The sequence below is a fragment of the Pleurodeles waltl genome, chromosome 6 (genome assembly GCF_031143425.1).
Source record: "Pleurodeles waltl isolate 20211129_DDA chromosome 6, aPleWal1.hap1.20221129, whole genome shotgun sequence".
Lineage (NCBI taxonomy): Eukaryota > Metazoa > Chordata > Amphibia > Caudata > Salamandridae > Pleurodeles > Pleurodeles waltl.
This window is the reverse complement of record NC_090445.1, coordinates 1,204,003,915-1,204,026,622: the sequence shown is the minus strand read 5'-3', so window position 1 is coordinate 1,204,026,622 and position 22,708 is coordinate 1,204,003,915. Positions and strand designations below refer to the sequence as shown.

The window sequence follows — 22,708 nt, the reverse complement described above, 5'->3', positions numbered from 1 at the left end:
GAAGACAGATACTCTTCAGCCAGCAAAAGAAGAAGGAATCTCCCTTGGAGTCACTCACCTGCATCCACTGGCACCTACTGAAACGACGACCGGCTGCATGGATCTCATCTCATCCTGAGCTGCGTGCATCCTGCATCACGGGTGGTGGTTCGGAGAAGTCCTCTTGGTACTCCCGGCCAGCTGTCCAACTTTGGTGGAGGTAAGTCCTTGACTTCCCACGCAGGACAGTACCCCCATGCACCGTGTCTCTTGCAGCTGCCAAGGCTTGTTTGCATCTCCTCCAAGGGATCTTCAGGCGACGTATAGCTCCAGTCCTCAGCACTCCTTCCTGCGATGCATAGCCCTCTGCGTGGTTCTCCTGCGGCGTGGGATCCCTTTCTGCAGTGCTGCGTAGGCTCCTTCTGCAACTTCTGTGTCCCCGTCCTGTGGGACTTCTCTGGGTGCTGGCTCTGCTCCTGTGGGTCCTCTGTGTGGCTGAGGGTCCCCTGCGACTCCCCCCTCCTGGGTTGAGTCTTCTCCTGGGCCTTGCTGGTCCCCGGCAGCACCATTACACTTCACTAAGAGGGCATACCTGCAAAATGGGCCATGTCCAACGAGCAGTATCCAAACTCTAGTTCAGTTTCTCAGAAGAATCCCATGCCACTGTGTTAGAAATACAAGCTAATCACTTTCTGTAGGAAAGTGCCTCTTTTGACATGGTCACCCCCAAACTTTTTGCCTGGTTTCTGCTGTAATTTTTGTATTGTACTGTAATAGTATTTGTATAGCGCTTACTACCCCTGACGAGGCATCGAATCGTTTTTCGGTGAGTAGCATGCTACTCTGGAACCCAAAAGGAATTAGTGGTGGATTAGTATAGGGAAATATGAGTACAGTTGCAGTGTTGACTGGGGTAATGGAGGGGTGGAGGAGCGAAGAACCCAGAAGTGGTAATTGGGAGTTAATAGTAATACGATTAGGCTTGGGATGAGTAAAGGGGGGATGGAGGAGGGGAGAGTCTGTGGAAAGGGTTAGGGAGACCATAGTAGCAGGAGAGGTTTTGGGTGAGTGAAAGGTGAGATAAACGAGGGATAATTTAGTACGGTTTTTGGGAGATCATGGTAGTAAATTGAGATTTGGGTGAGCTAGATGTGGAAGAGGAAGGAAGAGCTTAGGCAGGGCTATTTAGGAGATGAAAGTAGAATGGGTTTGGGATGAGTCAGAGTGGGGATGGAGGATAGATTGATAGAGACATCACATATGGTGAAGGGTAGACAAAGTAAAGTTTACTAGAGAGTAAAAAAAAAAATATATATATATATATATATAGAGAGAGAGAGAGAAAGAGAGAGAGAGAAAATGTCGCTTACCCAGTGTACATCTGTTCGTGGCATTAGTCACTGCAGATTCACATGCTGTGCACATCCCGCCATCTAGTGTTGGGCTCAGAGTGTTACAAGTAGTTTTTCTTCGAAGAAGTCTTTTCGAGTCACAAGATCAAGGGACTCCTCCCATTTCGGCTCCATTGCGCATGGGCGTCGACTCCATCTTAGATTGTTTTCCCCGCAGAGGGTGAGGTAGGAGTTGTGTATTATAGTAATAGTGCCTATGCAATGGAGTGAATACGTATGTACATAATGTAGTTTAAAGTGATATATTTACAAATTTACAGATGTTCAAGATCAACTTCTAAACGGCTACAGGCTCCCGGGGAGGCGGGTGGGCGCATGTGAATCTGCAGCGACTAATGCCACGAACAGATGTACACTGGGTAAGTGACATTTTCCGTTCAATGGTATGTGTAGCTGCAGATACACATGCTGTGCATAGACTAGTAAGCAGTTATCTCCCCAAAAGCGGTGGTTGAGCCTGTAGGAGTTGAAGTTGTTTGAAACAATGTTCGTAGTACTGCTTGGCCTACTGTGGCTTGTACCGTTAACACATCTACACAGTAGTGTTTGGTAAATGTATGAGGCGTAGACCATGTGGCTGCATTACATATTTCTGTCATTGGAATCTTTCCTAGAAAGGCCATGGTAGCACCTTTCTTTCTAATCGAGTGTGCCTTTGGTGTAATAGGCAGTTCTCTTTTTGCTTTAAGATAACAAGTTTGAATGCACTTAACTATCCATCTAGCAATGCCTTGTTTAGAAATTGGATTTCTTGTATGGGGTTTTTGGAAAGCAATAAATAATTGTTTTGTCTTCCGAATTAGTTTTGTTCTGTCAATGTAGTACATTAACGCTCTTTTGATGTCTAATGTATGTAGTGCTCTTTCAGCTACAGAATCTGGCTGTGGAAAGAACACTGGAAGTTCTACTGTTTGATTCAAGTGAAACGGTGATATGACTTTTGGTAAGAATTTAGGATTTGTTCGTAAGACTACTTTATGCTTGTGTATATGAATAAATGGTTCTTGTATGGTAAATGCTTGTATCTCACTTACTCTTCTTAGAGATGTGATAGCAATTAGAAATGCAACTTTCCATGTTAAATATTGCATTTCACATGAGTGCATAGGTTCGAAAGGTGGACCCATGCGGCGAGTTAATACAATATTGTGGTTCCATGAAGGAACTGGTGGTGTTCTTGGTGGTATAATTCTCTTCAGCCCTTCCATAAACGCTTTAATGACTGGTATCCTGAATAAAGAAGTTGAGTGTGTAATTTGCAGATAAGCCGAAATTGCAGTAAAATGTATTTTAATGGATGAAAAAGCTAGCTTTGACTTTTGCAAATGTAGTAAGTAGCTTATGTCGTCTTTAGCAGATGCGTGTAATGGTTGGATTTGGTTATTGTGGCAATAATAAACAAATCTTTTCCACTTATTTGCATAGCAATGTCTAGTGGTTGGTTTCCTAGCTTGTTTTATGACCTCCATACATTCCTGTGTAAGGTCTAAGTGTCCGAACTCTAAGATTTCAGGAGCCAAATTGCTAGATTCAGCGATGCTGGATTTGGGTGTCTGATCTGTTGTTTGTGTTGAGTTAATAGATCTGGTTTGTTTGGTAGTTTGACATGAGGCACCACTGAGAGGTCTAATAGTGTTGTGTACCAAGGTTGTCTTGCCCAAGTTGGTGCTATTAGTATGAGTTTGAGTTTGCTTTGACTCAATTTGTTTACTAGATATGGAAGGAGTGGGAGAGGGGGGAAAGCGTATGCAAATATCCCAGACCAACTCATCCATAACTCATAGCCCCGAGACTGATCTAGTGGGTATCTGGATGCGAAGTTTTGGCATTTTGCGTTTTCTTTTGTTGCAAATAGGTCTATTTGTGGTGTTCCCCATCTTTAGAAGTAAGTGTTTAGTATTTCGGGGTGAATCTCCCATTCGTGGATCTGTTGGTGATCCAGAGAAAGATTGTCTGCTAACTGATTCTGAATCCCTGGAATAAACTGTGCTATTAGGCGAATGTGGTTGTGAATCGCCCAATGCCATATTCTTTGTACTAGGCGACATAACTGAGTTGAGTGTGTTCCTCCCTGTTTGTTCAGATAATACATCGTTGTCATGTTGTTTGTTTTGACAAGGATATGTTTGTGGCTTATTATGGGTTGAAATGCTTTTAGCGCCAGAAATACCTCCAGTAGTTCTAAGTGATTTATGTGAAATTGTCTTTGCTGAGTGTCCCATTGTCCCTGGATGCTGTGTTGATTGAGATGAGCTCCCCACCCTATCACGGAGGCATCTGTAGTTATTACGTATTGAGGCACTGGGTCTTGGAAAGGCCGCCCTTGGTTTAAATTTATGCTGTTCCACCATAGAAGCGAGGTGTATGTTTGGCGGTCTATCAACACTAGATCTTGAAGTTGACCCTGTGCCTGTGACCATTGTGATGCTAGGCACTGTTGTAAGGGCCGCATGTACAATCTAGCGTTTGGGACAATGGCTATGCATGAGGACATCATGCCTAGTAGTTTCATTACCATCTTGACCTGTATTCTTTGTTTTGGATACATGACCTGTATTACCTTTTGAAATGCTTGTACTCTTTGTGGACTTGGAGTGGCAACCCCTTTTGTTGTGTCGATTGTCGCCCCTAAGTACTGCTGTGTTTGGCACGGCTGAATGTGCGACTTGTGTAGTTGAGTGAGAAACCTAGTTTGTGGAGGGTCTCGATAACGTACCTTGTGTGTTGTGAACACCCTTTTTCGTGTTGGTTTTGATTAACCAATCGTCTAGGTACGGGAAGACGTGTATTTGCTGTCTTCTGATATGCGCAGCTACCACTGCCAGACATTTTGTGAAAACTCTTGGCGCAGTTGTTATCCCAAATGGCAACACTTTGAATTGGTAATGTACCCCTTGGAATACAAACCTTAGGTACTGTAAGGAAATGCCTCCTTGGCATGGTTACCCCCTGACTTTTTGCCTTTGCTGATGCTATGTTTTGAATTGAAAGTGTGCTGAGGCCTGCTAACCAGGCCCCAGCACCAGTGTTCTTTCCCTAACCTGTACTTTTGTATCCACAATTGGCACACCCTGGCATCCAGATAAGTCCCTTGTAAATGGTAACCCTGGTACCAAGGGCCCTGATGCCAAGGAAGGTCTCTAAGGGCTGCAGCATGTCTTATGCCACCCTGGAGACCCCTCACTCAGCACAGACACACTGCTTGCCAGCTTGTGTGTGCTGGTGAGAACAAAACGAGTAAGTCGACATGGCACTCCCCTCAGGGTGCCATGCCAGCATCTCACTGCCTATGCAAGTATAGATAAGTCACCCCTCTAGCAGGTCTTAGAGCCCTAAGGCAGGGTGCACTATACCATAGGTGAGGGCACCAGTGCATGAGCACTGTGCCCCTACAGTGTCTAAGCAAAACCTTAGACATTGTAAGTGCAGGGTAGCCATAAGAGTATATGGTCTGGGAGTCTGTTTTACACGAACTCCACAGCACCATAATGGCTACACTGAAAACTGGGAAGTTTGGTATCAAACTTCTCAGCACAATAAATGCACACTGATGCCAGTGTACATTTTATTGTAAAATACACCCCAGAGGGCACCTTAGAGGTGCCCCCTAAAACCTTAACCGACTATCTGTGTAGGCTGACTGGTTCCAGCAGCCTGCCACCACCGAGACATGTTGCTGGCCCCATGGGGAGAGTGCCTTTGTCACTCTGAGGCCAGTAACAAAGCCTGCACTGGGTGGAGATGCTAACACCTCCCCCAGGCAGGAGCTGTAACACCTGGCGGTGAGCCTCAAAGGCTCACCCCCTTTGTTCCAGCACCACAGGGCACTCCAGCTAGTGGAGTTGCCCGCCCCCCTCCGGCCACGGCCCACTTTTGGCGGCAAGGCCGGGAGAAATAATGAGAATAACAAGGAGGAGTCACTGGCCAGTCAGGACAGCCCCTAAGGTGTCCTGAGCTGAAGTGACTAACTTTTAGAAATCCCAATAGGATTAGGGATGTGACCCCCTCCCCTTGGGAGGAGGCACAAAGAGGGTGTACCCACCCTCAGGGCTAGTAGCCATTGGCTACTAACCCCCCAGACCTAAACATGCCCTTAAATTTAGTATTTAAGGGCTTCCCTGAACCTAAAACTTTAGATCCCTGAAACTACAAGAAGTCGACGACTGCTGAGCTGAAAAACCCCTGCAGAGGAAGAACAGAAGACACCAACTGCTTTGGCCCCACACTTACCGGCCTGTCTCCTGCCTTCCAAAGAAACCTGCTCCAGCGACGCTTTCCAAGGGACCAGCGACCTCTGAATCCTCTGAGGACTGCCCTACTTCAAGAAAGACAAGAAACTCCCGAGGACAGCGGCACTGCTCCAAAAGAACTGCAACTTTGTTACAGAGGAGCAGATTTAAAGACCCCTGCAACTCCCCGCAAGAAGCGTGAGACTTGCAACACTGCACCCGGCGACCACGACTCGACTGGTGGAGAACCAACACCTCAGGGAGGACCCTCCGGCGACTCCGAGACCGTGAGTGACCAAAGTTGTCCCCCCTGAGCCCCCACAGCGACGCCTGCAGAGGGAATCCCGAGGCTCCCCCTGACCGCGACTGCCTGAACCTAAAGTCCTGACGGCTGGAAAAGACCCTGCACCCGCAGCCCCCAGCACCTGAAGGAACGGAACTTCTGTGCAGGAGAGACCCCCAGGAGGCCCTCTCCCGTGCCCAGGTGGTGGCTACCCCGAGGAGCCCCCCCTTGCCTGCCTGCACCGCTGAAGAGACCCCTTGGTCTCTCATTGAAAACCATTGAAAACCCGACGCGTGTTTGCACACTGCACCCGGCCGTCCCGCGCTGCTGAGGGTGTACTTTTTGTGCTGACTTGTGTCTCCCCCCCCCCCCCCCCGGTGCCCTACAAAACCCCCCTGGTCTGCCCTCCGAAGATGCGGGTACTTACCTGCTGGCAGACCGGAACCGGGGCACCCCCTTCTCTCCATTGAAGCCTATGTGTTTTGGGCACCTCTTTGACCTCTGCACCTGACCGGCTCTGAGCTGCTGGTGTGGTAACTTTGGGGTTGCTCTGAACCCCCAACGGTGGGCTGCCTTGGACCCAAAACTGAAACCTGTAAGTGACTTACTTACCCGTGAAACCTAACAATACTTTACCTCCCCCAGCTTTTTGTGTTTTATGTGAAAAGTATATATGCTACTGTAATTATTCAAAGTTCCTAAAGTACTTACCTGCAATACCTTTCAAATGAGATATTACATGTAGAATTTGAACCTGTGGTTCTTAAAATAAACTAAGAAAACATATTTTTCTATAACAAAACCTATTGGCTGGATTTGTCTCCGAGTGTGTGTTCCTCATTTATTGCCTGTGTGTATGTACAACAAATGCTTAACACTACTCCTTGGATAAGCCTACTGCTCGACCACACTACCACAAAATAGAGCATTAGTATTATCTCTTTTTGCCTCTATCTTACCTCTAAGGGGAACCCTTGGACTCTGTGCATACTATTCCTCACTTTGAAATAGTGCATACAGAGCCAACTTCCTACATTGGTGGATCAGCGGTGGGGTACAAGACTTTGCATTTGCTGGACTACTCAGCCAATTCCATGATCACGCGACAAATTCCAAAAATTGTCATTAGAAATTGATTTTTGCAAGTTGAAATTTTTCTAAATTCTTTAAAGTCCTGCTAGGGCCTTGTGTTAGTCCCTGTTAGCATTTCTTTTAGAGTTTAAAAGTTTGGTAAAAGTTTGAATTAGATTCTAGAAATAGTTTTAGATTCTTAAAAAGTATTCCAACTTTTAGAAGCATAATGTCTAGTACAGATATGAATGTGGTGGAACTCGACACCACACCTTACCTCCATCTTAAGATGAGGGAGCTAAGGTCACTCTGTAAACTAAAGAAAATAGTAATGGGCCACAGACCTTCCAAACTACAGCTCCAGGAGCTGTTGGCAGAGTTTGAAAAGGCCAACCCCTCTGAGGATGGCAACTCAGAGGATGATGATAGTGACTTGGAGGGTGATTCCCCCCTACCAGTCCTATCTAGGGAAGACAGGGCCTCTCAAGCCCTGACTCCAAGCATAATAGTCAGAGATGCTGGCTCCCTCACAGGAGGGACCAACCTCTCTGAAATCATTGAGGATAACCCCAGTGAAGAGGACATCCAGTTAACCAGGATGACCAAAAGATTGGCTTTGGAAAGACAGATCCTAACCATAGAAAGGGAAAGACAAGAGATGGGCCTAGGACCCATCAATGGTGGCAGCAACATAACTAGGGTCAGAGATTCTCCTGACATGTTGAAAATCCCTAAAGGGATTGTAACGAAATATGAAGATGGTGATGACATCACCAAATGGTTCACAGCTTTTGAGAGGGCTTGTGTAACCAGAAAAGTGAACAAATCTCACTGGGGTGCTCTCCTTTGGGAAATGTTCACAGGAAAGTGTAGGGATAGACTCCTCACACTCTCTGGAAAAGATGCAGAATCTTATGACCTCATGAAGGGTACCCTGATTGAGGGCTTTGGATTCTCCACTGAGGAGTATAGGATTAGATTCAGGGGGGCTCAAAAATCCTCGAGCCAGACCTGGGTTGACTTTGTAAACTACTCAGTAAAAACACTAGATGGTTGGATTCAAGGCAGTGGTGTAAGTAATTATGATGGGCTGTACAATTTATTTGTGAAAGAACACCTATTAAGTAATTGTTTCAATGACAAACTGCATCAGCATCTGGTAGACCTAGGACCAATTTCTCCCCAAGAATTGGGAAAGAAGGCGGACCATTGGGTCAAGACTAGGGTGTCCAAAACTTCCACAGGGGGTGACCAAAAGAAAGGGGTCACAAAACCTCCCCAGGGGAAGGGTGGTGAGACAGCCAAAAACAAAAATAGTAAAGAGTCTTCTACAGGCCCCAAAAACCTGCACAGGAGGGTGGGCCCAGAGCCTCTTCACAAAACAATTCTGGGTACAAGGGTAAAAACTTTGATCCCAAAAAGGCCTGGTGTCGTAGCTGTAGTCAGTCTGGACACCAAACCTGAGACAAGGCCTGTCCCAAGAAAAATACCACTTCAAACTCCACTCCAGCTAACACTGGAATGCTAGTCTCCAAGTGGGATCAGCAGTGTGCCCAGAGCAAATCAGGTGTCACACTGAAGCTACATTAGTCTCTGAGGGTGGGGTGGACTTAGCCACACTGGCTGCCTGGCCCCCTAACATGCAAAAATACAGGCAGCAGCTCTTAATTAATGGGACAAGTGTAGAGGGCCTGAGGGATACAGGTGCCAGTGTCACTATGGTGACAGAGAAACTGGTTTCCCCTGGCCAATACCTGACTGGACAAACCTATCCAGTCACCAATGCTGACAATCAAACTAAAGTACATCCCATGGCAATGGTAACTTTAGAGTGGGGAGGGGTCAATGGCCTGAAACAGGTGGTGGTCTCCTCAAATATCCCAGTAGACTGTTTGCTTGGAAATAACCTGGAGTCCTCAGCATGGGCTGAGGTAGAACTGAAAACCCATGCAGCCATGCTGGGTATCCCTGAACTGGTGTGTGTCAAGACAAGGGCACAGTGCAAGGCACAGGGTGAAAAAGTAGAGCTGGAGTCTGGAAGAAAGGCCCAGCCTACCAAGAGAAAAGGAAAGTCAGCTGGGAAACCAGCTGCAACACAACAAGAAAAAGAGAACCTCTCTTCTTAGGAAGAAGTTCTGCACTCTGAGGGAACTGAGCCTATGGAGCTGGAACCTTATCAGGTTGAGCTCTTGGGCCCAGGGGGACCCTCAAGGGAAGAGTTGTGTAAGGGGCAAGAAACCTGACCCTCTCTTGAAGGCCTTAGGCAGCAAGCTGCTGAAGAGTCCAAAGGCAAGAAAAATGGAACACATAGGGTCTATTGGGAAGATGGACTCCTGTACACTGAGGCAAGAGATCCCAAACCTGGTGCCACTAGGAGAGTGGTAGTGCCTCAGGGTTTCAGAGAGTTTATTCTGACCTTAGCCCATGATATTCCCCTTGCTGGGCATTTGGGACAAACCAAGACGTGGGAGAGGTTAGTCAACCACTTCTACTGGCCCAACATGTCCCAGAAGGTTAAGGAGTTTTGCACCTCCTGTACCACCTGTCAAGCCAGTGGTAAGACAGGTGGACATCCAAAGGCCCCCCTCATTCCAATTCCAGTGGTGGGGGTCCCCTTTGAAAGAGTGGGTGTGGACATAGTGGGTCCACTTGAACCTCCCACAGCCTCAGGAAATATGTACATCCTAGTAGTAGTGGATCATGCTACTAGGTATCCTGAAGCTATTCCCCTTAGGTCGACTACTGCCCCTGCAGTAGCCAAGGCCCTCATTGGTATCTTTACCAGAGTGGGCTTCCCTAAGGAGGTGGTGTCTGACAGAGGTACCAACTTCATGTCAGCATACCTGAAACACATGTGGAATGAGTGTGGAGTGACTTATAAATTCACTACACCATATCATCCACAAACTAATGGCCTTGTTGAGAGATTCAACAAGACATTAAAGGGCATGATCATGGGGCTCCCAGAAAAACTCAAAAGGAGATGGGATGTCCTCCTGCCATGTCTGCTTTTCGCTTACAGAGAGGTGCCTCAGAAGGGAGTAGGGTTCTCACCCTTTGAACTTCTGTTTGGCCACCCTGAAAGGGGACCACTTGCTCTTGTTAAAGAAGGCTGGGAGAGACCTCTTCATGAGCCTAAACAAGACATAGTGGACTATGTACTTGGCCTTCGCTCAAGGATGGCAGAGTACATGGAAAAGGCAAGTAAAAACCTTGAGGCCAGCCAACAGATCCAGAAGTTTAGGTATGACCAAAAGGCTGCAATGGTTGAATTTCAACCAGGGCAGAAAGTCTGGGTTTTGGAACCTGTGGCTCCCAGGGCACTTCAGGACAGATGGAGTGGCCCTTACCCAATCCTGGAAAAGAAGAGTCAGGTCACCTACCTGGTGGACCTAGGCACAAGCAGGAGCCCCAAGAGGGTGATCCATGTAAACCGCCTAAAACTCTTCCATGATAGGGCTGATGTGAATCTGTTGATGGTAACAGATGAGGACCAGGAAGCTGAGAGTGAGCCTCTCCCTGATCTCCTCTCATCAGACCCTAAAGATGGCTCAGTGGATGGAGTGATCTATTCAGACACCCTCTCTGGCCAACAGCAATCTGATTGTAGGAAGGTCCTGCAACAGTTTGCTGAGCTCTTTTCCTTGACCCCTGCTCAGACACACCTGTGTACCCATGATGTGGACACAGGAGACAGCATGCCTGTCAAAAACAAAATCTTCAGACAGTCTGATCAAGTTAAGGAAAGCATCAAGGTGGAAGTCCACAAGATGCTGGAATTGGGAGTAATTGAGCACTCTGACAGCCCCTGGGCTAGCCCAGTGGTCTTAGTCCCCAAACCTCACACCAAAGATGGAAAGAGAGAGATGTGGTTTTGTGTGGACTACAGAGGTCTTAATTCTGTCACCATGACAGATGCCCATCCCATTCCTAGAGCTGATGAGCTGATAGACAAATTAGGTGCTGCCAAATTCTTAAGTACCTTTGACTTAACAGCAGGGTACTGGCAAATCAAAATGGCACCTGGAGCAAAAGAGAAAACAGCATTCTCCACACCTGATGGGCATTATCAGTTTACTGTTATGCCCTTTGGTTTAAAGAATGTCCCTGCCACCATCCAAAGGTTGGTGAATCAAGTCCTTGCTGGGTTGGAGTCCTTTAGTGCAGCTTATCTTGAGGATATTGCTGTCTTTAGCTCCAACTGGCAGGATCACCTGGTCCACCTGAAGAAGGTTTTGAAGGCTCTGCAATCAGCAGGCCTCTCTATCAAGGCATCCAAATGCCAGATAGGGCAGGGAACTGTGGTTTACTTGGGACACCTTGTAGGTGGAGGCCAAGTTCAGCCACTCCAGCCTAAGATCCAGACTATTCTGGACTGGGCAGCTCCAAAGACCCAGACTCCAGTCAGGGCATTCCTTGGCTTGACTGGGTACTATAGGAGGTTTGTGAAGGGATATGGATCCATTGTGACAGCCCTCACTGAACTCACCTCCAAGAAAATGCCCAAGAAAGTAAACTGGACTGTAGAATGCCAACAGGCCTTTGACACCCTGAAACAAGCTATGTGCACAGCACCAGTTCTAAAAGCTCCAGATTACTCCAAGCAGTTCATTGTGCAGACAGATGCCTCTGAACATGGGATAGGGGCAGTTTTGTCCCAAACAAATGATGATGGCCTTGACCAGCCTGTTGCTTTCATTAGCAGGAGGTTACTCCCCAGGGAGCAGCGTTGGAGTGCCATTGAGAGGGAGGCCTTTGCTGTGGTTTGGTTCCTGAAAAAGCTGAGACCATACCTCTTTGGTACTTGTAGGAAGTTGGCTCTGTATGCACTATTTCAAAGTAAGGAATAGTATGCAGAGTCCAAGGGTTCCCCTTAGAGGTAAGATAGTGGCAAAAAGAGATAATACTAATGCTCTATTTTGTGGTAGTGTGGTCGAGCAGTAGGCTTTTCAAAGGAGTAGTGTTAAGCATTTGTTGTACATACACACAGGCAATAAATGAGGAACACACACTCAGAGACAAATCCAGCCAATAGGTTTTGTTATAGAAAAATATCTTTTTAGTTTATTTTAAGAACCACAGGTTCAAATTCTACATGTAATATCTCATTTGAAAGGTATTGCAGGTAAGTACTTTAGGAACTTTGAATAATTACAGTAGCATTTATACTTTTCACATAAAACACAAATAGCTGTTTTAAAAGTGGACACAGTGCAATTTTCACAGTTCCTGGGGGAGGTAAAGTATTGTTAGGTTTTGCAGGTAAGTACACCACCTACGGGGTTAAGATTGGGGTCCAAGGTAGCCCACCGTTGGGGGTTCAGAGCAACCCCAAAGTCACCACACCAGCAGCTCAGGGCCGGTCAGGTGCAGAGTTCAAAGTGGTGCCCAAAATGCATAGGCTTCAAAGGAGAGAAGGGGGTGCCCCGGTTCCGGTCTGCCAGCAGTAAGTACCCGCGTCTTCGGAGGGCAGACCAGGGGGGTTTTGTAGGGCCCCGGGGGGGGGGACACAAGTCAGCACAAAAAGTACACCCTCAGCAGCGCGGGGGCGGCCGGGTGCAGTGTGCAAACAAGCGTCGGGTTTCCAATGGGAGTCAATGGGAGACCAAGGGGTCTCTTCAGCGGTGCAGGCAGGCAAGGGGGGAAGGGGGGCTCCTCGGGGTAGCCACCACATGGGCATGGGAGAGGGCCTCCTGGGGGTCACTCCTGCACTGGAGTTCCGATCCTTCAGGTGCTGGGGGCTGCGGGTGCAGGGTCTTTTCCAGCCATCGGGATGTTAAGAGTCAGGCAGTCGCTGTCAGGCTCCTCAAACACTTGTTTGGAGTGCTTTAGCATTCCAGGTAGCATGGGGCGACTCTGGTACTGGCTGTGTGTGGACGACAGTGTATTGAATAGAAAGTCGTCTTCAATAGGCTCTGAATGTAGGCTGACATTATGAAACGCCACTGCCCTAGACACCACCTGCGCGTAAGGCTGTAGTATCTTCTGGTGGTGACGGACTAGCTGGATAACAGTCAGGACTATTATCTGACACTGGCGCATCATAAAGATCCCACGCTTCTGGATCGTCCTGACTCATGCCTGTATGAGTCGGGGATTGCATCATTGGTGGAGTGGCTACTGGTGATGGTTTCAGAGAGCGTTGTGGGGACGGTGGCAGGCTTACTTGTTTAGCCACCTTTGCCTGTGGCTGCTTGTCTTTCTCCTGGAAGGCAAGTTTGCGTTTCATTCTAATAGGAGGGAGAGTGCTGATCTTCCCCGTTTCTTTTTGGATGTGGAGTCTTCTTTGGGTGTAGTCTGGCTCCATTGTCTCTAGTTCCTGTCCAAATCTGTGTTTTCATTTGTGAGGACAGTCCTTGTTCCTCTGTGTAGGAACTTGATTTCGGTTCCGAGGCCGGATGTTTCGGTATCGAAACCTTTTCGGCTGCTTTTTTCGGTTCCGACGAAACCTTTTTTATTTTTGGCGTCGCGGTCTCTCGGTGCCTACTTATTTCAGTTCCGCTGTCTCGGTGCCGAACTTGCTCAGAGCCGCTGTCTCGGGCCCGAGATTGCTGAGTGGCGGTATCTCGACCGGAGTCGGATGACTTCGACACCAGCGTGGCCTTTTTCGGTGCCGATGATCGGTCACTTATTTTCCGGGTTAAGCCATGGCCTGTTGGCGGTGGCGTCCCCTGGGCTTTTGTAGTCTTCTCGTGAGATTTATGTTTCGACGTCTTACTCATGGTTTTTGGCGTTTCTTCTGGATCGAGCTCGTCGGAGTCCGACTCCTGGATGGAGAAAGTTTCTTCTTCCTCCTCGAAACGCCCTTGTCCTGTCGGCGCCGACGCCATCTGCAGTCTTCTCGCTCTAAGGTCCCTTAATGTCTTTCTGGACCGAAACGCTCGACAGGCTTCACAAGTATCTTCCTTGTGCTCTGGAGACAAACACAAGTTACAGACCAGATGCTGATCTGTATACGGATACTTGTTGTGTCATTTTGGGCAGAAGCGGAATGGGGTCCGTTCCATCAGCCTTGAAGAGACACGTGGCCGGGCCGACCAGGCCCCGACGGGGGATCGAAAAAACCCCGAAGGGCCACCGGAGCTCTTCAAAAATCGGTGTCGATCTGTTATAAGTAACCCGATACCGAACGCAAACAATACAGATGATTTTTCCGAGATTCTAACTAACTTTCCGACCCGAAACACGGAGCGAAAAGGAACACGTCCGAACCCGATGGCGGAAAAAAAACAATCTAACATGGAGTCGACGCCCATGCGCAATGGAGCCGAAATGGGAGGGAGTCCCTCGATCTCGTGAGTCGAAAAGACTTCTTCGAAGAAAAACAACTTGTAACACTCCGAGCCCAACACTAGATGGCGGGATGTGCACAGCATGTGTATCTGCAGCTACACATGCCATCGAATATATATATATATATATATACACACACACACACACACACTTTGATGAATACTTTTATTTAATGTATTTATTCATTATTATGGTTAATATATATTTATTTAATTTACTTATTTATAATTTGAATGTTATTTATAGATTTTATTTATCTCTAGTACAGCAGGATTAGATTAATACATGAATAGATATGTAAATACAAAGGGAATATATGTTCAAGGAATATAATAATGGGTATAATATGAAGAAAAGTCGTATAAACAGACTTTCAAGATTTGTAATATTTGAAGTTAATTAATAAATGTACTCTAACATTTATTTATCTTTATTCAATTTTTGAATAGCCAAATGCTTAAAGCGGAACCCTATGTAAAGGCAAAGTGCAATGCATTGTCTTAAGTGCGCACAGAGTGGGCTTCCATCCACAAGGAAAGCTGCTGCGTAAACTCAAAGGCCTGTTACTACAAGGACCGTGGCGATAACTTCAAGGTTTATAAGGCAGAGTAAACTCCAGTTGCATGGAACACTATACGCACACTGGTACACACGGCCATTCCCTGCCCAATGCATACTAGTGCCACTGATGCAGGTACGCACACTGCTTGTACATACTGAGACACACACAAGCCGTTCACAACAGACCCTTCCCCACCCTGCACACTCACCTGCTGCCGTCGCCGATATTCCTCTGCACTAGCGGACAATGCCTGCGCAAGAGCCAGAGCCTCTTCTTCCTGTGAACTGGGTACCGGGGTGGATTTCGACTGGATGCGCACTGGGTTCCAGCTAAACAGGTCCCCAGTACCAGAGCACTTTCTCCAAAACTGCACGGTTGTTTACCCAATCAGCAAACCTTTAGCTGCCACTGTAAGGTCCTAGTAAATGGTACCCCTGGTACCTAGGGCATGGTGTACTAAAGGAAGGCTACTGGGGGCTGCAGCACGAATAGTGCCACCCTCAGGGACCCCCTCACTAAGTGCACACACTGCTGCTTTCTTAGGCTGCGTGACTTGGTTCAGAACTTAAATGAAAACACAACTTGGCACACAGCATGTGTGCCCTGTCCCCTTTACACTAGATGCAATATAGGTAAGCAACCCCTCAAACAGGCCTCCAGCCCTAAAAAGGAGGGGGTGCATTAAATTGCAAATGAGTGCATACCTGCATGAGCAGATATGCACCTTCTACCTCTTGGCGATTCGCAGTTATTAGTAAGTGATCAGTGAAGCTATTTTAAGTATATGTGCTGTACAGCTTTTAAACAGGTAAGTATCAGCAACTGAACTGCAAGATCCTTGTGCGGTGGGGTAGGCACTAGCAAAGCCAATTGAATGAAGCATTGGGTAGGTCTTGTATCAACAGTGGCCATTGGTAATCGTTAATAACTAAGTAAACATAAGTTTGCGAGAAAAAGAAATAATGGAATTCCAGTGGGAAGAGCTTTAAAAAAATATTTTCTTGAACATGAACAACAGCATTAAAACCTTAATAACAAAGTAGCAGTATGTAAAATCATGTACCATTAAGTGGCAGTCTTTGTTCAAAATAAAATGAATGATAGACTTCAAAAATTGAACTCTGCTAAATTTACCTTTTTTGTAAGCCACACTTAAAATCTCTTCTACTTGTTCAGCAAAGCCCATGTCCAACATCTGGTCCACTTCATCAAGAACAACATGCTTTAGTTGGGAAAGATTAAGGTTGTGGTTCTGTAAATGATCTTTGACGCGGCCAGGGGTACCAACCAATATGTCAATGCCATTTCGAATGCTATCAACTGGGAAAAATACAGAAAAAAATATTGAAATCCTAATACAAAAAAACCTGCACTGAACCTGAAGAAGTATCTTTTTTTTATTTTTATCTTTTACAAGTTCATTTTGCAGTTTCCATAACGGGGAAGCAAGAGAAGAAAGAGGAGCATGAAGAAAAAGAAAAAGGTAGAAGCGTTAAGTAGGGGGTACAAGTAGGCCATTATGAAATTAAAATTATGCCAGAGTAATTAGTGTAATTTTGGGAATTTTATGTTATTACGTACTGTGAGCGCCTGGAAATAACGCAAACAGCCAGAACAGAGACGGTTGCTCATGCCACTTGTGTTATTTATGTTTTTGTTCCCCCAAAACTTTTAGTATAATTACGCAAAAGCAAGATACGTAAATTTCACACAACCCTAAGAACAAGGTATAATAATCAATCAAGTTCATATATATGGAAAATGTCACTTACCAGCGTACATCTGTTCGTCGCATGTAGTGCTGCAGATTCACATGCTGTGCATATCTCGCCGTCTAGTCTTGGGCTCGGAGTGTTACAAGTTGTTTTTCTTCAAAGAAGTCTTTTTTTTTTTTTTCAAGCCATGGGATCGGGAAACATCCTTTTTTACGACTTTTTTTTCCCCGATAGTCGTGGTTAACGAAAGCGCAACAACGCTTTTTTTTTAACCACGACTCCGGTTTTTTGTGCCTTAACTACGTATGTTCTGAACAACGAACATGCGTGGTTAAGGTACAAAGAAGGGACTTGGCGAAGATAAGTGGTGGGTTTAGGTTTTGGGGTGGGGTTGGGGGGGGTGGGGCATTTTTGGTTTTGGGGAGGAGGTGGGGGTTAGGGGGTTTTAGGTTTTGGGGTGGGGTTGGGGGTGGGGCGGTTTTGGGGCGGGGGTTAGGGGGTTTTAGGTTTCGGGGTGGGGTTGGGGCGTTTTTGGTTTTGGGGAGGGGGTGGGGGGTCAGGGGGTTTTAGGTTTTGGGGTGGGGTTGGGGCGTTTTTGGTTTTGGGCAGGGGGTGGGGGTTAGGGGGTTTTAGGTTTTGGGGTGGGGTTGGGGGGGGTGGGGTGAGGGATGTAGGGTGAATGGTGCCTATTACTAATGCTTTTATCAGGAATGGCTTTACAACAAAATATCGTTGTTAAGGCATTCGTGGTAAAATCATTAGTAGAAGCAACGAGGTTGGTGTTCCGACCTCGTTGTTAAGGCAGTGGTTATTTTTGAAGTTGTTGTTTCATCGTACAATCCATGGGATCGAGTGACTCCTCTGGGTAATAGTGCGCATGGGCATCGGCTCCTCTATTAGATTGTTTTCACGGGGAGGAGGGAGGGTGCATGTGAATCTGCAGCACGAAATGCCACTGGTAAGTGACATTTTCCATTCAATTGCATGTGTAGCCGCAGATACACATGCTGTGCATAGACTCAAAAGCAGTTCTCCCCCCAAGTAAGCAGTGGTTAGCCCGTGGGAGCTGAAGTAGTTTAAAACAGGGGTGTGTCTTAGCTCCCACACTGTTCAACCTCTATCAACGGTGCGGTAGATCAGCTGATGCATTGCAACCATGATGCCCCGAAGCTAGCAGGAGTCCCGGTCCCCATTTTAATGTTTGCGGACGATACTCTATTGATCTCAAGAACCCCAATGGGCCTCCAAAATGAACTTGATGCTTCTATCTTTTGTGCCAAGAGGGGCCTTGAAATAAATCCAACTAAGACCAAGTTTATGGCCTTTAATCCACATAAGTCATTTAGGGGGAAAATTACCATAGCTGGACAATTGGTAGAGAGAGTTAGCCAATTTGATTATTTGGGGATCAGACTAGCGGATGACCAACAGTGGTCGGCACAGATTGGAAAGAGTTTGTCTGTACTCCGGCAGAGATCAGCAGTGATAGGGAGGAAAATTGCTAACATCTCGGAAGGGGAAATTTCACCTTACAGTATATAAGGCAGCGGCTGCTTCGATTTATGTTGCCAAGTTATGGGGTTACTGTAATTCCAGGAGTTTGACAACGGTAGAAAATCGCTTTATGCATAACTTTTTGCGTTTGCCGATGAGTACTCCTCTCACACCCCTCAGAGTTGATTTAGCTTTAAATGAGATCCATAATGAAATTGCCATGCGACCTCTTATGTATTGGGTCTGTCTCTGGACATCTGAACATCTGTCCACCTATCAAGCAGCAGCAGCTGAGCTGCTAGCGGATGGTGGCGCATTGAAAATTCATTGGTTCAAATGCATTAGAGATATGAGCCAATTCATTAAAATGGAGGAGGTGTAGAGAGATCCTTGTAATTTAACCAAGGAAGCAAAAGTACGCATAAGGCGGTGCTACTGGGAGACGATTCTGGTGCAGACTTGGACCAAAAAGGACCAAGGTAGTAGGACACTACAGTTTTTAGATGATAAATGCAGTCCCAAGTTTGAGGCCTATACGGATAATATAAACCCTCCCTTTAAAAGCCTTTTTATTAAATTCAGGCTAGGGATTTTGCCACTCAAGACATTCACCGTAAGGTGGAGTAAGGAGGATAACAATTTGATCTTTTGCCATGAGCAACCAGAGACACTTGCACACTTTATATTCTTCTGCCCCAAATATTTGGTCCCTAGGAAGAAGCGGATTATTCCTTAATGTAGATCACTGGGGATAAGGAAATACAATACATCCCTACGAATTTTTGTAAGTGATACAAGTGACAAGGTAGTTTTTGCAGTCGCAAGGTATCTCCAAAGTGCATGGGCTATAAGAACTAGAGAAAATGTTGCTGACTGATAGGCAAAACCAAAAACTTCAGGCAGAAGCAGATTAGTAAGTGGAATTAAGTTAGAAAGGTTTTTAGTTTTGTTTTTTTTAAATGTAATGCCTCTCCCATACTGTTCTTATATTTGTGTGTTTTTATAATCTATTTTAAAAGAAATTGTCAGGGCTTCTTAATGTATTATATGGCACCCTTCTCTTTGATTTTTTATCTATTTTATTGCACGAATATGGTATGCTGCTTTATCGGATACTTTTATGGCTTTTAGCCGAAATAAAGTTTTTTGTTGGTAGTTTAAAACAGTGTTTTTAGCACTGCGTAACCAACAATGGCCTATTGTCTAGATAACACATCCACACAGCAATGTTTAGTGAATGTGTGTGGACCATGTGGCTGCCTTGCATATATCTGCCATTGTGTGTTTCCTAAGAATGCCATTCCCTAGTGGAATGTGCTCTTGGAGTTACTAATAGCTGCCTTTTGCCTTTAGGTAGCATGTCTGAATCATTTTACAATCCATATACCTAATCCTTGTTTTGAAATGGGATTAGCTTTATGAGGTTGTTGGAAAGCAACAAAAAGTTGCTTAGTTTTCCTAAAGTCCTTTGTTCTGCCTACATAACACATTAGAGCTCTTTTGAGATCAAGAGTTTGGAGAGCTCTTTCAGCAGTAGAGTCTTGCTGTGGAAAGAAGACTGGCAATTCCACGGCCTGATTAATGTAAAAAGGGGAACCACTTTAGGCAAAAATGTTGGATTTTTCTTAAGTACTACTTTGTGTTTGTGTAATTGGAAGAAGGATTCTGTAGGAAGTTGGCTCTGTATGCACTATTTCAAAGTAAGGAATAGTATGCACAGAGTCCAAGGGTTCCCCTTAGAGGTAAGATAGAGGCAAAAAGAGATAATACTAATGCTCTATTTTGTGGTAGTGTGGTCGAGCAGTAGGCTTATCAAAGGAGTAGTGTTAAGCATTTGTTGTACATACACAAAGGCAATAAATGAGGAACACACACTCAGAGACAATTCCAGGCCAATAGGTTTTTGTATAGAAAAATATATTTTCTTAGTTTATTTTAAGAACCACAGGTTCAAATTCTACATGTAATACTTTGCATGAAAGGTATTGCAGGTAAGTACTTTAGGAACTTTGAATAATCACAATAGCATATATACTTTTCAAATAAAACACATCTAGCTATTTTAAAACTAGACAGTGCAATTTTCACAGTTCCTAGGGAAGGTAAGCAATGGTTAGTTCTTGCAGGTAAGTAAACCACCTACGGGGTTCAAGTTTGGGTCCAAGGTATCCCACCGTTGGGGGTTCAGAGCAACCCCAAAGTTACCACACCAGCAGCTTAGGGCCGGTCAGGTGCAGAGTTCAAAGTGGTGCCCAAAACGCATAGGCTTCAATGGAGAAGGGGGTGCCCCGGTTCCAGTCTACCAGCAGGTAAGTACCCGCGTCTTCGGAGGGCAGACCAGGGGGGTTTTGTAGGGCACCGGGGGGACACAAGTCCACACAGAAAGTACACCCTCAGCAGCGCGGGGGCGGCCGGGTGCAGTGTGCAAACTAGCGTCGGGTTTGTAATAGGAATCAATGGGAGACCAAGGGGTCTCTTCAGCGGTGCAGGCAGGCAAGGGGGGGGCTCCTCGGGGTAGCCACCACCTGGGCAAGGGAGAGGGCCTCCTGGGGGTCACTCCTGCACTGGAGTTCCGATCCTTCAGGTCCTGGGGGCTGTGGGTGCAGGGTCTTTTCCAGGCGTCGGGATTTTGGATTCAGACAGTCGCGGTCAGGGGAAGCCTCGGGATTCCCTCTTCAGGCGTCGCTGTGGGGGCTCAGGGGGGACAACTTTGGTTACTCACAGTCTTGGAGTCGCCGGGGGGTCCTCCCTGTAGCATTGTTTCTTCACCAGTCGATTCGGGGTCGTCGGGTGCAGTGTTGCAAGTCTCACGCTTCTGGCGGAAATTGCAGGGGTCTTTAAAGTTGCTCCTCTGGAAACAAAGTTGCAGTCTTTGTTGAACAGGGCCGCTGTTCTCAGGAGTTTCTTGGTCCTTTTAGAGCAGGGCAGTCCTCTGAGGATTCAGAGGTCGCTGGTCCTGGAGAAAGCGTCGCTGGAGCAGTTTTCTTCCAAACGGGGGAGACAGGCCGGTAGGGCTGGGACCAAAGCAGTTGGTGTCTCTGTCTTCTCTGCAGGGTTTTTCAGCTCAGCAGTCCTCTTCTTCTTAGGTTGCAGGAATCTGATTTCCTAGGTTCAGGGGAGCCCCTAAATACAGAATTTAGGGGTGTGTTTAGGTCAGGGAGGGCAGTAGCCAATGGCTACTAGCCCGGAGGGTGGCTACACCCTATTTGTGCCTCCTCCCAAGGGGAGGGGGTCACATTCCTATCCCTATTGGGGGCATCCTCCATCTGCAAGATGGAGGATTCCTAAAAGTCAGAGTCACTTCAGCTCAGGTTGCCTTAGGGGCTGTCCCGACTGGTCAGTGACGACTCCTTGTTTTTCTCATTATCTCCTCCGGCCTTGCAGGCAAAAGTGGGGCCGTGGCCGGAGGGGGCGGGCAACTCCAATAGCTGGAATGCCCTGTGGTCCTGGAACAAAGGGGGTGAGCCTTTGAGGCTCACCGCCAGGTGTTACAGCTCCTGCCTGGGGGAGGTGATAGCATCTCCACCCAGTGCAGGCTTTGTTACTAGCCACAGAGTGACAAAGGCACTCTCCCCATGTGGCCAGCAACATGTCTTGAGTGTGGCAGGCTGCTAAAACCAGTCAGCCTACACAGGTAGTTGGTTAAGGTTTCAGGGGGCACCTCTAAGGTGCCCTCTGGGGTGTATTTCATAATAAAATGTACACTGGCATCAGTGTGCATTTATTGTGCTGAGAAGTTTGATACCAAATTTCCCAGTTTTCAGTGTAGCCATTATGGTGCTGTGGAGTTCGTGTTTGACAGACTCCCAGACCATATACTCTTATGGCTACCCTGCACTTACAATGTCTAAGGTTTGGCTTAGACACTGTAGGGGCACAGTGCTCATGCACTGGTGCCCTCACCTATGGTATAGTGCACCCTGCCTTAGGGCTGTAAGGCCTGCTAGAGGGGTGACTTATCTATACTGCATAGGCAGTGTGAGGTTGGCATGGCACCCTGAGGGGAGTGCCATGTCGACTTACTCGTTTTGTCCTCACCAGCACACACAAGCTGGCAAGCAGTGTGTCTGTGCTGAGTGAGGAGTCACCAGGGTGGCATAAGATATGCTGCAGCCCTTAGAGACTTTCCCTGGCATCAGGGCCCTTGGTACCAGGGGTACCAGTTACAAGGGACTTACCTGGATGCCAGGGTGTGCCAATTGTGTATAACAAAAGTACAGGTTAGGGAAAGAACACTGATGCTGGGGCCTGGTTAGCAGGCCTCAGCACACTTTCAATTCAAAACTTAGCATCAGCAAAGGCAAAAGGTCAGGGGGTAACCATGCCAAGGAGGCATTTCCTTACACAACCACCCCCCCCCCACCCCCCCCCCCCCCCCCAAACGAAAGAGGATGAGACTAACCTTTCCCAAGAGAATCTTCATTTTCTAAGTGGAAGAACCTGGAAAGGCCATCTGCATTGGCATGGGCAGTCCCAGGTCTGTGTTCCACTATAAAGTCCATTCCCTGTAGGGAGATGGACCACCTCAACAGTTTTGGATTTTCACCTTTCAGTTGCATCAGCCATCTGAGAGGTATGTGGTCAGTTTGAACTACAAAGTGAGTACCAAAGAGGTATGGTCTCAGCTTCTTCAGGGACCAAACCACAGCAAAGGCCTCCCTCTCAATGGC

General features: G+C 46.8%; 1 protein-coding gene across 2 annotated transcripts in view; it reads right to left on the bottom strand.

Moving 5' to 3' along the window:
- Positions 1-22,708, bottom strand: part of LOC138300753 (nucleolar RNA helicase 2-like) — a 338,402-nt gene that overhangs the window by 226,187 nt on the left and 89,507 nt on the right. For both annotated transcript variants that reach the window (XM_069240509.1, XM_069240510.1), the window contains exon 7: positions 15,964-16,149. In XM_069240509.1, coding sequence (XP_069096610.1) covers positions 15,964-16,149 — 186 coding nt within the window. The remainder of the gene's footprint in view (positions 1-15,963; positions 16,150-22,708) is intronic.